A 14,485-nucleotide genomic window follows, 5' to 3' on the forward strand; every position below is an offset into this window, starting at 1 on the left:
ATCAAAGGAAGTAGTACAAACTCCCCACTGGTAAGAGTCTCCCGCTAATTGTTACCATCAAAGCCATATTGTTGTTGTTTAGTTGTTAAGTCGTGCCTGGATCAGAGCACGCCAAGCCCTCCTGTCTTCCACTGCCTCCCGGAGTTGGGTCAAATTCATGTTGATCTCTTCAATAACACTGTCCATCCATCTAGTCCTCTGTCGTCCCCTTCTCTTGCCTTCGCACTTTCCCCACATCAGGGGCTTTTCTAGGGAATCTTCTCTTCTCATGAGATGGCCAAAGTACTGGAGCCTCAGCTTCAGGATCTGTCCTTCCAGTAAGCACTCAGGGTTGATTTCCTTCAAAATGGCTAGGTTTGTTCTCTTTACAGTCCAGGAGACTCTCAAGAGCCTCCTCCAGCACCACAGTTCAAAAGCATCAATTCTTCGGCAGTCAGCCTTCTTTATGGTCCAGCTCTCACTTCCATAGGTCGCTACTGGAAAAACCATAGCTTTGATTATGCGGACCTTTGTTGGCAAGGTGAGGTCTCTGCTTTTTAAGATGCTGTCTAGCTTTGTCATCGCGTTCCTCCATATACTGACAGTATTCTTTTTAAATATTAGAGGAACTTCCACCATATCATTAACCCTAATCCAGAAACAGTGGCTTTATAACAGTGCAAAATCATTGTGACAATGTTTGAAACCATTTTAGAAAAAGCAAGTACTGTTTTCTTGTTTTGTAATTGCAGAAATCTCCACACACACTCCCACAAAATCATATACATCATATCAGAGGTGAGAATCCTGTTACAGATTTATATTAGCATATGTGCAATGCCATACATTTTGGTGGAGAATTGCCACTAATTAGTAAGTTACCACTCACTTTTCTTGTCATGTGCCAAGCCACAGAAACTGACACAAAACTAGGAATGCAAGCAGCAACTCTTCCATAAAGGTAATTCACTGTCACAATTTACACCATTACACTGAATGCTGGTATAAATATACAGGAGGATTCTGGTTAGTGAATTTTAATGTCCCAAGTTTTACATGGCTGGTCTGATCAACTTTACTTGGTTTTCCTTCACCATTCAAAAGAAAATGGAATGAAAGAGAACATGTTTTTTGCATTGTGGGATATAGTTATGTGCAAGCAGGTAGTCTTGCACTGTGTTATTTCCCGACTCATGAGAAGTTTTCATGTTACCTTCTTTATTGACATTAATGCTGGAGACTTTTTTCATTTTTAAGCTTTTTATTACATGTATTATTCACAGATCTTCAGTTCTCCTTCTCAGTCCTGCAACCTTCTGAAACCTTGAAACCTCTATTTATTCTGTTTTTCCCAAGCAGGTAATTTAGAAGGACAATAAGGGGATGCAATTTTTGGTGGAAGTAACTTTTACTGGAGTATATTTAATCCCAAATTGTGTTTTCTTGGACAGTCTTTGAGCAGCACACCAATTACTCAGGGGTGGGTGTCAGATTTGTGAGTTACGTCTTGCATTATGCACTATCTGTCTCTTTCAGAGAGAGAATTAAATGGTAACTATATCTCCTTTGGCAGTAAGTATAGTTTCATTAGAGATTCAACTGTTTGATGGAAGTTGTGGGTCCTATTTGCTTTGTTTATTAAGACAGTAAAATTTTTTTGCAAATTGTTCAGTAAAGACAGGCTTTCTTTTTCCAACATTGATATCTGTGTGTTCTTACCTTTTTTAAAAAAAAGCAGGTAAATCTTCAAAAGAGGGAAAAAAATCCTTTGGTTTAAATAGGAAGGATTGAAGGGTAACACCCTCCCAAACACACATCCATTCCCCACGCAAAGCTGGGCATATTGATGTGTGCTTCTGGTACATCGACTTCTCTCTCAAAGAAGAACTACACATAATTCCAGTAACTACCCCAGTCTCTGTATGGAACATTTACTAAAGATCTGGAAGAGCTGAACCGAAATGCAGCTTTTAGTAATATCAGCATTTGCAAATAGCACAGTTCTAGCCCCAGTTGCACAATCTTCACTAGTTTACTCCAACTGATCTCTATGTAGGAAGAGAAAGCCTAGTGTTTTAATTGTTTATTTCTAAGTAAACAGAGGTTTTCCGGTTTAAGGATTCAAACAATGGCTGAGATCTTGTTTAGTGTAGTAAGTCACACTAGAATAGATCCATTGAATCAGTGCAGAGTTAGTAAGTCAATTCCTCCAAAAGGTACCTTGATTCAAGTGGGCCTACTCTAGTTGCATCTTACTACAATAAAGTAAGTCACAACTGGTGTAGGCCTCTTTGAATCAATGGAACTTTTGGAGGAGTTGACTTAACGAACTCTGTGCTGATTCAGTGGATCTACACTAAGAAACAGGATTTAAGCCATAATGTACTTAGGGTGGACTAAGGTTCAAGAAGGGTGCCTGAATGTACCTATGTTTTGAGTGAGAATTGAGACTTATCTGTAGTCTGAATTTGTTTGCTCTGAAGATAGTGCTTCAACTATAACTTTTTGCTTTAAACGCAGTGGTTTTTTTTTCCCTCTTTTGGGAATATTTATTTAGTTTTAAAAGAATGATATGATAGTAATGGATATTTAGACAAGAAGATAAATGGATTCAGCCTTAATTTTTTTTAAGGTGGGGGAGTTAAAAAATCAAGTTAGTCAAGGAAGGGTATATAAAAGGAGACAACCATGTGCAAAGTGGGCAAAGATATTCCTACCTCAAAACCTTTGAGGAATTATCATCTGTATACAGTCTCAGAAATCTTCATATTATGAGTGCTAATACATTTAGACTCCTGCTGTGAAAGAAATAAAATAAGTTTCCTTCCTGGAAATCCACATTTGATTAACTTTGGAATTACTACTTAATCGCCCTGCATCATTCTGCTAACCCTATTTATGCATTGGCTAAGTATCACCTGCCTGGTCTGTTATGAATTAGATTGGACATTCTAATCTCCCTGGTACGTTTTCATTTTGAGTAATGTTCCTCCCTAAGCATGGTTGCTGGGCTCACAGGGCTTCTCTGAAAGTGATGATGTGAAACATGCCGTGGTCTGGCTTTGCCCTCATGAAGCTATCGTTTCATCTTATTTGTTAAAGCGCTTAGGGACTTGTGGGTTCCTAACCAATTTATAGCCATGTGCATAAAAATATTCAGAAACTTCATCTCTTTCAATGTGGCAGAGTGTGGCATCCTTCCAAATCTGGATTCCAGCTGCAGAGTCCTATATCCACCTGCCTCCCTCCCTCTACCACATCTATGTCTTTTAAGGAAGAGGTAGATTCAACAGGGCAGGGACCAAGGTGCTAAAGCTAGAGCTGATCAGGATAATGGGGCAGCTCTGGAAAGGACTGCCACTATGTCTACAACTCCCAGCCGCACAGCCACTGACCATTTTATAACCCCTAAAAGTAACCCTGCCAGTTTCTGAAAAAGACAGGCAAATATACTGTCTAGAAGCAGAAGCACCCACAAAAGCTTGCCTGATGCTTGCTCCATCATAGAGATGTGCCCTGGCAACTCATCAGAAAATATGCATTCCAGTGCAGAAATACAGGAGGAGGAGATTGGCTGTCCCATCGAGAGCATCTGGATCAATCTAGTTGGGACAAAAAATAAAAGGTATTTGGAGTTTACTATCAACCACACAATCAAAGAGAGGAAGTGGACAAAACTTTTGAAAAACAAATTGCAGGGTTTTCAAAGAGACATGACGTAGTAGTGATGGGAGATTTCAATTATCCAGATACTGTATATGTTGGGAGGCAAATTCTGCCAAGTATGGCCCTTCCAAGAAATTCCTGGCTTGTGTGGCTGATAATTTTCTCCTACAAAAAGTAGAGAAAGAAACGAGAGGATTTGCTATCCTTGACTTGATCCTGACCAAGAGAGCTGCCGTGCTGAGGGAAGCGGCAGCAAGTTGAACTCTAGGGAGAATGACTGTGTCCTCCTAGAATTCTTGATTTCAAAGGAAACGAAAGCAGAGTGTAGCCACACACTTCTGCTGGATTTTTTAAAAGCCGGTTTTAATAACCTCAGAACAAGGATAGGTAAGGTCCCATGGCAGAATATCCTAACAAGAAAAGGAGTCCAAGAAGGGTGGGAGCTTCTAAAAAAAGAAATTGTAAAGGCACAACTACAAACAATTCCAGTAAAAAGAAAAAGCGGGGAGGTGACAAAAAAGGCCATTGTGGCTTCACAAAAAGGTCAGGGAGGACCTAAAAACAAAACAAAAAAGGACACATATAGGAAGTGGAAAGAAGGCCAGGCCACCAAAAGTGAGTACAGACAAGTAGCAAGGAAATGCAGGGATGGCATTAGGAGGGCAAAAGGTGAGAATGAGCTGAGGTTGGCTAGAGCAGTGGTCCCCAACCTTTTTGGGACCGCGGACCGACTGAGCCTCTGTGGAAGGTGGAAGGACCCTCTGCAGGTGCATGTGGGTGTGTGCTCTCTCCAGGGCGCATGCACGAAGTGGTGGGGGAAGCACCTGCACGCCCACCCACCCACCCCCTTCACTTGGGCACTCAGGCACATGCACAAAGTGGTGGGGGAGCACCGCCCACCCACACCAGCGTGAGCACTCCCCCATCCCTTCACATATGCGCAGGGGCACATGCACGCAAACCCATCTCTTTGCGCAGGCACTGGGGTGCATGCGTGAAGGGGTGGGGAGCGCTCATGCCAGCGCTGGCACATGTACATGTGCGCAAAGCAGCTGCGGGGAGGAGTGTGTGCAGGAGGGGCGGGAGGTCTGTCTTCACGGCCTGGTCCAGCTCAGGCCATGGACCGGCACCGGGCCACGGACCAGGGGTTGACAACCTCTGGGCTAGAGTCACTAAAAGCAATAAAAAAGCATTCTTCACGTGAGTAGCAAAAGACAAACAAAAGACATAGTGGCACAGCTTCGCAATGAAGATGGAAAAATGATAACAGAGGACAAAGAAAAGGCAGAGGTGCTCAATTCCTATTTTAGTTCTGCCTTTTCCCGTAAGACAGACTATGACTATGAACAAATTGGAAGTGCAAGTGAGGGTGGGGGACAGGATTGCAGCTGGAGATAGATAAACAAATAGTTGAGGAATACCTTACCACCTTGAATGAGTTCAAATCTCCAGGACCGGATGAACTGCATTGGAGAGTACTGGAGGAACTGGCTGAAGAACTCTCAGAATCGCTATCCATTATTTTCTTAGGAGAAAGGCAGGGTAAAATATTTTAAATAAATAAATAAATCTGGTGAAGTTCATGGCTGTTAGGAGATTTGAACCTGGATCTTCCAAGCTTCAGTCCACCATGTTAAGCAAATGTTTGTTTTATGTAAAATCAATACATTTCAGAATCAGGTTTATAACATATTTCATTTTCTCAATACATAACCATCTGCCTTGTACTGCAACATATCAGATTTGACCTTCCCATGTTCATCCAAAATGTATCTTATTTATCTCAACATTGGTACAAATTTTCCTGTTGTTGTTGTTGTTGTTGTTGTTGTTGTTGTTGTTGTTGTTGTTGTTGTTGTTGTTGTTGTTGTTGTTGTTGTTGTTGTTTTAGAATTCGGTTTTAATGACTTAGGATATTTGGATAGAAGTATTTTTGAGACAAAAGGCTTGTAGCTTGTTACAGAACAGAACGAGAATCCGATAAGCACCCACCACAACTCTTTTTCCTTTTGCTCTTTCTTTGAGTGACTAGCCAGGGCACTTTGGGAGAGGAAGAAGGTCTCTGAAATCTCCTTCTTTCCCTTTGTCTGATCACCTGACAACTTTCTGAAGTTCTCCAGATTTTATAGATATAAAGCTAGGTCAGGTTTCAGTACCATAAACCTTTTTTATTTATTTACTGCATTCTTCCGTGTATAAGACACACTCATGTATAAGACACCCCCCACTTTTCTAACCCAAAATTAAGAAATCTAAGTGGGGCTTAGCAAATGTAGGGTAAAAAGGATCAAAGTGCTGCAGGATGGCTTTGATCCCGGCTTTCTCCCTTTGTGCTAAGCCCCGCATGGCTTAGCAAAAGGAGGGGCAAAGGGATCAAAGCAATTCCACGACTGCACAATCATTTTGATCCCTTTCCCCCTTATACAGCCACGGGATTGCTTTTATCCTTCTCCCTCCTTTTGCTAAGCCCCATGGGACTTAGCAAGCAGAGGGGAAAGCAGGGATCAAAGCAATCCGGCAGCACTTTGATCGCTGCTTTCCTTTTGCAAAGGCTTAGCAAGTGGAGGGGAAAGCAGGGATCAAAGCCCTGCAGGATCACTTTGATCCCTGCTTTCCCCTCCACTTGTTTTTTCTCCTCAGCTTACTTCCTTGTATAAGACGACCCTCAATTTTAGTCTAAAGATTTTAGACAAAAGTATAGTCTTATACACGGAAACATGCGGCATTTTAAAAAACAGGGTAGGAGAGAATCAGTCACTGAAACTACTTAATGCACTAACCTAATTGATCTAACTAGAATTACACAAACTAATTTGGATAGATGTGTTTGTCAGTTGCTTCTGCTATTCCTCAGTTGCTTCTGTTTTCTGCACTCTCCTTTTTTAACGCTTCTTCCTTCCTTAACATGGATGCAACCATCTTACTGGGCAAATGTTCATGCAGACATTCTAATAAATGAATCATTGCCATTTTAAAAAGATACTGAATTATACTGCCCACTTGTGTTACAAATAGATAATTTATGACCATATGTTAGCGCCTATCTATGGTTCACAGAGGTATCCTTTATTTACAGAGAAGAAGCAATGAGCTGGAAAGCTGGGGAATGGGATGGGGATGGAACAGAACCCTAGTGGCTTTGATTTAGTGAACAGATTATCCATTGGTGTGGTGTGGTGTTGTGTTGTGTCTTCTCCTACAGAGCTCCTGTGAGACCCTGGGCCGTCACTCCGAGGGCACGTACCCCACGGGCCTCCTGCCAAACCACCACCATCGCCACCACTACTCGGCCCAAGGGGTCTTTGAAGATTTTGCTTGCTAGTCCGCCTCGTATGCCACTCCCCCTCCAAAGGACGGCAGCAGTTCTGGAGCAGCCTTGGGCCCACCACGTTCCATCCTGCTGCTAAGAGCTCTTTTCTTCCAAGTCCCAAGGCCAGATCAAGCTACCTTCTCCCATCTTCTAAAGCTCTCCTTTAAAAAAAATAGCAAGCAAAGAAAAAAGAAAGAAAGAAAAGGATTTGAGGCTTTTGGCCTCCTCCTTCCTACAACCCCTTGCCCTATCCGTCTGCCTTCCCCTCCCCCAGTAAGGCTCAGTGCCCCACCCCCATATTGAAGCACACAGAGAGAGAGAAAGAGAGAGAGAGAGAAAGAGCATCAGCTGCCAAGACTGGGGAGGCAGACAAGCCTCTCAGCTGCTCCCACTGTTAGCAAAACAAGCTTCCACGGGGCATCCTGTCCTGATTGTCAAAGTAGGAGGGCAGGCAATGAGGAACATGGAACATGCTAGGGGGCAAGGATACCGTCTCAGAAGGGAGAGAGACAGTCATCTATAGCACTAGCTGTTGACCCAGCGTGGCTGTGCCTGCCTCTGCCATAAACTCCATAGTGGGTGGTGGCCATGTTCCTTGGAATACCACTCCCTCTGTACAACCCTCTCCTACATTGCTCTTCCTACTTAGACCTGCCCATTCCAACCCTCACAAACAGGCATCACACTCCTCACATTGCATCCACATGGAGGCGGCAGGTAGCTCATGTGCCCCACTCACTGGTGTCAGGAGGTGCCTGTTATTCTGTTCTTGCCAGCTTATAGCTGCCCATGTAGAAACTGTGCCCATAGAAAGGGACAAGTTCTTAAATCCTGGCCGTATAAGAGAGATTCAGGATGTGCCCCCTTTATTGTATGGGCCCTGGTCCCTTCTCTCAAACCATGGCTTGCCATTTTCCACCTGTCCTTCCCCACTGTATATTTGCCGATAAATGTTTGGAGCCTGTGGTTTTTAGCCAGAAATTCCGACTGTCATCGCTGCAGCCGCCCCTTGCTGGCTTCACTGAGAACTGCTGGTAAGGCTGGACACTGACAAGACAGATCGACATCAAATCTCAGGTTTTGTTCTGGCCCAGGCATAGAAACAGAGCTAGCAGGAGGTTGCTGCCCACAACAGAGCCCACATTCTTCCCAGATGTACAGCCCCTGTCCTCTGTTCCCCCATCTTCCATTCATCCCCCTCCTCCCGCGTCATTCAGGGTCCAAGCCAAAAGTATCACCGTCCCATGAAAAGAGGTGGAGGTCCCTAAGGGCCCCACACAATCTCAAGGGGAAGACAGGAACTCCCACACTTCCTCAGGATACAGGGCTGTCGATGGAAGCACTTGTAGCAGAATTATCCAGTGCATCCATGTGTGTGTTTGAGGGGGTGGCCGTGAATCCTCAAGTGCAGGGCACTGCTTCTCTTAACATGCAAGTGGGGAGATGCCACTCACATTTTGTGGTAAGACCCTGAGTAAAGGTGCAACAGGAAAAAGCCAATCAAACCACCATGTGCTAGCCTTATTGGACAAAACAGCACCCCAGAATGCCAGCTGTAACCCTCAACCCTTTCCTGTAGCAAACCAGGAAAGTCTCAGCGTGCATCGTTAGGACACAACGAACCCACAGGGTATTGTCCCCACACATAAGGAAATGTGCCAGCAAGCACATTTTGGGGGGAGAAAGATAGCACTAATTGGAACATGTTGCTGCAAATGCTCCCCATCCCCCACCCCCATGACAACGGTAAACTCTGGTGAAGATCAGTCTAAGCAATCAAGAGCATCTGTTCTGGAAGGAGGAAGAGGTGAAAGACAACATCCACCTGTCTGCTGGAATTGTGTGCGTGTCCAGAGGGTGCAGCCCTACAGATGCTGACTTGGACCCAGCCAGGGCTCTTCCAGGGAGGGGCCCATCATCCCATAACTTTACTAAGCGCGAGTCGCTGTTTTACAGATGTACAAGTTTCTCCCAATAAAGAGGCACAAGTAGAACTCCAGATGTGTCTGTTGTGTATTCTGTGCTATCTTGAACTCTTGTTTGTCCTGGCATGTTGCCAGCTGTGCTCAACCGAGGGCTCCAGCCTCAGATACCCTTTGCGGTATTTTCCAAAGAAGCAGCCATGTTAGTCTGTTTCAGCACGTTGGCAAAATCACATGCATCTGAAGAAGGGGATTTTGATCCACGAAAGCCCACACAAATACAATTAATACAATTAATTATGTCATGTATTATGAGTTTAAAGTGTGTGTATTTATCTCTAGCTTTTTCTTTGTGGGTTTTGTTTTTTTTTTGCATTTACTGTAATAATTATATTAAAATATTTTTAAAAACCCATTCAAAAACAAATTTGATAAAAGTGCCAAAATATTTGTCTTTGGCCCTCCCTTATTTTGCCAACATTTGCAGGATGTGGATTAAAAACAAAGTGATGGATGAACAGCATTGATTTACCTGTTCAAACAGCCTTTTCCTTAATGTTGACTAACTAGTAATAGTACAGATATATTCAGATTTATGGAGGACGATGCTCAGATGAAAGGCTGCAACTTTCTAGGCTTGAGACCCATTCACTTCTCATTTTTGGAGTAGTAGTTTTAGAAAAGGCAGCTGTGGTAGTCTATATTTGCATATCAAGGAAAAACGAAAGGAAAATAAAAAAATAAAGAAGACAAAAACATTATGACACCTTAAAGACCAACTGCTATATTTTAATGTGAGCTTTCATGGGCAAGTCCACTTCCTCAAACATCAGAGTGGGACTACATGGCGAACACTTATACATTTTTAGAGTGGGAGCTTGCAGCCCACTGCTAGCTGATTCCAAGGGCACCTCTGCACTCAAAACATACAGCATTTTTGTACCACTTTCCCTATCATAGCATTCACCCAAGGGGATAAAATGCACCCCTACAGGAAACCATTCTGTCTCTCCATATTCTATCCTAAAGGTAGCTTCTTGTCCACAACACAAGTTAAGCATCGGGGCAAATAAGTGCTGAAATACAGCAGTTTCATTCAGAACAACCCATAGTTTCTCATGCTCCACACAGTCAAAACTTTTGCTGGAGTCTATAAAGCATAGACTGGTCTTCTGAAGTCCATTGGTGCTCTCCAGTAGCCAACAAATATTTGTAATATGATCCATGCATTCTACTCAGTTATTTAAAAATAGAGAAAAATTCGGGTGGCAAAGGGGGAAAATGCAAGTTTACTGGCCCATATCCTCCCAGAGATGACAGAAATTCTATAAAAGTAATAAAACCACCTTACCCATATTTATTGTATTCATCTGTAAAGTTTGTGGCAAAGCAAGAACATCCATTTTCTAAAAGATACAAGAGGGTGAATACGTTTGAGAGCACAAATGGGCAGCCCTATCCCTGTAACATGCAAGAACCAAATGCATAATTATTTATAGCATAATGGAACAAAAGCCGAGTGCAAGGCAACACTATTAAAATCCTGCTGAAATAGAAGAAATGTTCACATAGGAAACCGGTGTGGATTTGCTGACAGCAGCTATAATCGCAATATCTTGCTCAGTGAAAATAAAAACACCACTGTCTTGGAATGGAACTGTAAAAGCAAGGGCATACACTGTACTGATGAGCAAAGTGTTATGTCAAGAGCACAAAAAGAAAAGAAAAAAAAAACCCAAACCCCCAAAAGCTCAAAACACCAAACTCCAAGAAGGAAGTACTTTTGCCGAATTCTAGATTTCACCCATGTCTCTTACACAGATACACGCTGAACTGAAAGCTCATCCATGAAGATTTTGGACAACATACTTTCTGCTGCCCTGTTCTGTCTGTAACATTGGGGGGGGGGGCACAACAAACATTATCGGTACCTAACAAGCATGATGATGAACTTTGTTCCTTATTTAAAAATGTACTAACATACACAAATAATAGTAATAAATTTAGTGGATGCCATATATCAAATTACTGTAGATTGGGATAAGCCCTTGATCCAAAATAGAAGCTGCCTGATGACCTTCATCAAAAAAGAGACTTACACATCCTTTTAAAATCTGGATTGCTCCATAAAGATCATTTAGCCTGAGAAAGCAGCTGAGAATTTACAGATGCTATCTCAGTGCAAAATGATGTTAGTAAAGTATTTCTAGAGAAAGATGCAAACAGCCTGTTAAATTAACACAAAGTTGCAAGTTTTGTTAACTGATACTTACGACAAAACCAGTATTTGGAAGCAGTTTAGACAAAAACAAGCAAACGGAAGAAAATAAAAGTTGGGTCCATGAAAATAAAATTATCTATAGAAATAGAGATGTCTGATTTGATGGTGGCTATAATGTGAAAGGTTAAACCGCAGAAGCCTCTGTGCTGCAAGGTCGGAAGACCAGCAGTTGTAAGATCAAATCCATGCAATGGGGTGAGCTCCCGTCACTTGTCCCAGCTCCTGCCAACCTAGCAGTTTGAAAGCATGTAAAAATGCAAGTAGGTAAATAGGTACCACCACAGTGGGAAGGTAATGGCGTCCCGTGTCTAGTCGCGCTGGCCACGTGACCACGGAAGCTGTCTTCAGACAAACGCTGGCTCTATGGTTTGGAAACAGGGATGAGCACCACGTCCTAGAGTCAGACACGACTGGACTAAATGTCAAGGGGAACCTTTATCTTTACCTATAATGTGTGGGGGGGACCATGAAATTAGGATCTTTAAAAAATTTATTTTACTGATCTAACTTTTAGCCAGACAGCAAGAGACTTTCTGCTTGGTTAGAAGCAAGAGTTGACAGGTGCACATTTACTTCACCCAGCAGCAACTTCTCTTTCTAAAGTGTACATTTTCATTTTGAGGGCTCTGTTGTTTTCTCCCTCTCCCATCTTTTTGCAAAAACAAAACAAGTTATGCTTCCCCAACACAAAAACCCGAACTGCACCAAGCAAACATTCAGTCATTTTAATACATTATCCCACAGCTAATAATCTCTAGCAATCCCCCACCCAATATATGAGTAGCAAACTAGAACACTGTTTCTTTGTACTGTATTACTCCATCATAGGTTTCTCAGGGATTATGCCATTGCTTTATCTATTATTAATTTTTAAGGCACAACAGGTTCTGGCCATGCTAGTATACTTTTCTGAGGTGTAAGTAGCAAGCCGTATACACAACATTGCAAGTGGCTGCATCCTAAATTCGTATCAAAGCACTACAATTTTCTTTCCAAGCCCCTTTCCAATGTTTCCTACAGAAATCTGTCATTTTCACAGTAATAACATACTAGACTAGAATTTGCACTGGACGTCAGCATTGCACCCTCTCCTTTCTGGCAGTCACTTTGGGCAGAAGCATTTTCTTTTAAATGTCCCAAATCTCCCAGCAAGTCCAGATGTAGGGCAGGAATTGGGTGGTGGTGGTGTTTCCATCTTAGCACAGGTGAAAGGAGAGATGAAGTTGGCAACTTTGAACTTCTCTATACAGTCTGACAGGAGCGGAGCTAGACAGGGTCAGTAGGAGATCCAGTATGTCATTTGGTGCAATCCTCACCTTCAAATGGTGTATGGACCTCAAGCAACCCTATTTGGTCCGCAACAACTTGCTGTTAATTTGCCAGTATCATGAGGCAGCTTAACAAGACAGCCACTTCAGGATATTGACAAATTAATCACTTCCTCAGTTCCATGGAGGAACCAAGGAAGTAAAAAATCATTTTTAAGTGTGTATTGGGCAACAAATATGTGCTGTACCACTTGAAAAAATAAAAGACAAATGGAAAGCTTCCTCCTAGAAGACTTTCTTTTGAAGGTCTAGTCAAGAAGCTGCCTGACTGCAGGGAGAATCCATCACCTTGCCAGTATCTTTTATACTGATCTTTTATACTGACTGTTAAGGCCTGCTGTACGACCCTAAGAAAGCCCCATTCTGACAGCTTGAATGCATTTGGCCGGGTGCTTGCTTCACATATAGATGGTCCTGAACCTTCCATCAATCAATTTCATTGGGCAAGGCCATTACATTTTGATTATAGAGAAAAGGGAGTCCATTTTATCCACTCTCTTGACGTTAGGCAAAGGCTCAAATCTTGACTTTTTCCCCCAATTAATTTCAAAAGGGGCCGTTCACTATCCCCTTGCACAGCGGTCCCCAACCGTTTTGGGACTGGGGACCATTTGGGGGTGCAGGCTCCGTGCGTGGACTGCTTGGATGGGCGGGGATACCCCCATGCTCATGGGTGGGTGTGTCACACTCATGTTTAAGATACAAGGGCGCTTCTGAGGAGACATACCTGCTCAATAAAATGCTATGTACAACAACTCTGAGTCAAGTTTCTTTATTAGACAAGGTAGCTCAGGGCCCTGCTCAGGGAGGGACACAAACCCTATTTTCATTGATAATGATGGGAAGGGTGGGAAGGAATGCATGGTTTGCCAATCATGAGCTATGTGAATGGGATGACTCATGAGGCTGAGGGGGCTGGGAAGACACTGGCATGGATACAGGCTGGTGTCCTAATCATCAGTCAGGAGGAAGGGAGTGGGCAAGATATTACTGGGATGGATACAACCTGGCCCCACCAATCATGAGCCAAGAGGCGAGGGTGGGAGGGATTCAACCTGCCCTCCCCAATCATGAACCAGGAGTAAGGGGCAGGTAGATTGACAGTGGTAGGGATTCAAGCTGGCCCTCCAATCATAAGCACAAATTTAGTATTGTAGAAGGGACACAAGCTGCCCAAACATGAGTAAAAACAGAAGGGAGAGTCCAAGTGCAAACTCAACATTACCCAACCAGGAAGGAGAGCAGGAAGATGGACAGTGAAAGGGCCAGGCCTTGAACTGTGTGGAGTTGTGTCAGATGGACAACACTATAGGATCCCTGGAAAGCACAGCCTAAGAATTCTTGCCTGAAGTATAACTTTACACAGCTCTAGCCTTGCCACTAATCATGAGCTAGGGCAGGGGGAAGAGGAAGTAATGTGAGGCTTATAGATCAATAAACACAAGTTTTCTTTGGCTGCCTCTTGTGGTTCTCTCTGACAGTGGGGGTGGGTGGATGTTTAAATGAGAGAAAGGCAGATGTCATGGGGGCACTCTGACTGCACCGGATGCACTAGGAGGGACTTAGCCTTCTACGGCACAAACTGGTGTTGCAATGGGTTTCATGGCAGCTGCAGAAAGGACTTGGATTTGGGGAAAATAGCACACTGTACCTTTAACAGACATCTCCTTCTTAATTGTGAGAGTATTATTCAGCCAGCCTAAGGCCAGCCTGGCTACTTAGGATTGTGCCCTAAGTCAGGACAAGAGAAAGAAAGATTTATTTTAGTGCTAACATTTTCTGAATTTGGACCAGGGTTCTGCGACATAAATAGTGATTTGAATGGCAATTAGTTCTCCAGCATCTTCTAATATTCCATTCTTGACTCTTGACCTAAAAAGGAGTAGGTAAATAGCTCCACGACATTAACTAAGATAGTTAATGGATGCTCATTTGGAAATACAGTACTACTTATCATTTATGAGCTTATAAGAAAAGCAAAAGCAAAACAGCCCGACAG

General features: G+C 43.1%; 1 protein-coding gene across 4 annotated transcripts in view; it reads left to right on the forward strand.

Annotated features, from left to right (window-relative positions):
* ASIC4 (acid sensing ion channel subunit family member 4) overlaps positions 1-8,954 on the forward strand; it is a 105,177-nt gene extending 96,223 nt beyond the window's left edge. For all 4 annotated transcript variants that reach the window (XM_020792105.3, XM_072985342.2, XM_078383467.1 and 1 more), the window contains one exon: positions 6,848-8,954. In XM_020792105.3, coding sequence (XP_020647764.1) covers positions 6,848-6,967 — 120 coding nt within the window. In that variant the 3' untranslated portion in view covers positions 6,968-8,954. The remainder of the gene's footprint in view (positions 1-6,847) is intronic.
* Positions 8,955-14,485: the final 5,531 nt, after the last annotated feature.

The sequence above is a fragment of the Pogona vitticeps genome, chromosome 1 (assembly GCF_051106095.1).
Source record: "Pogona vitticeps strain Pit_001003342236 chromosome 1, PviZW2.1, whole genome shotgun sequence".
In the NCBI taxonomy this organism is placed as follows: domain Eukaryota; kingdom Metazoa; phylum Chordata; class Lepidosauria; order Squamata; family Agamidae; genus Pogona; species Pogona vitticeps.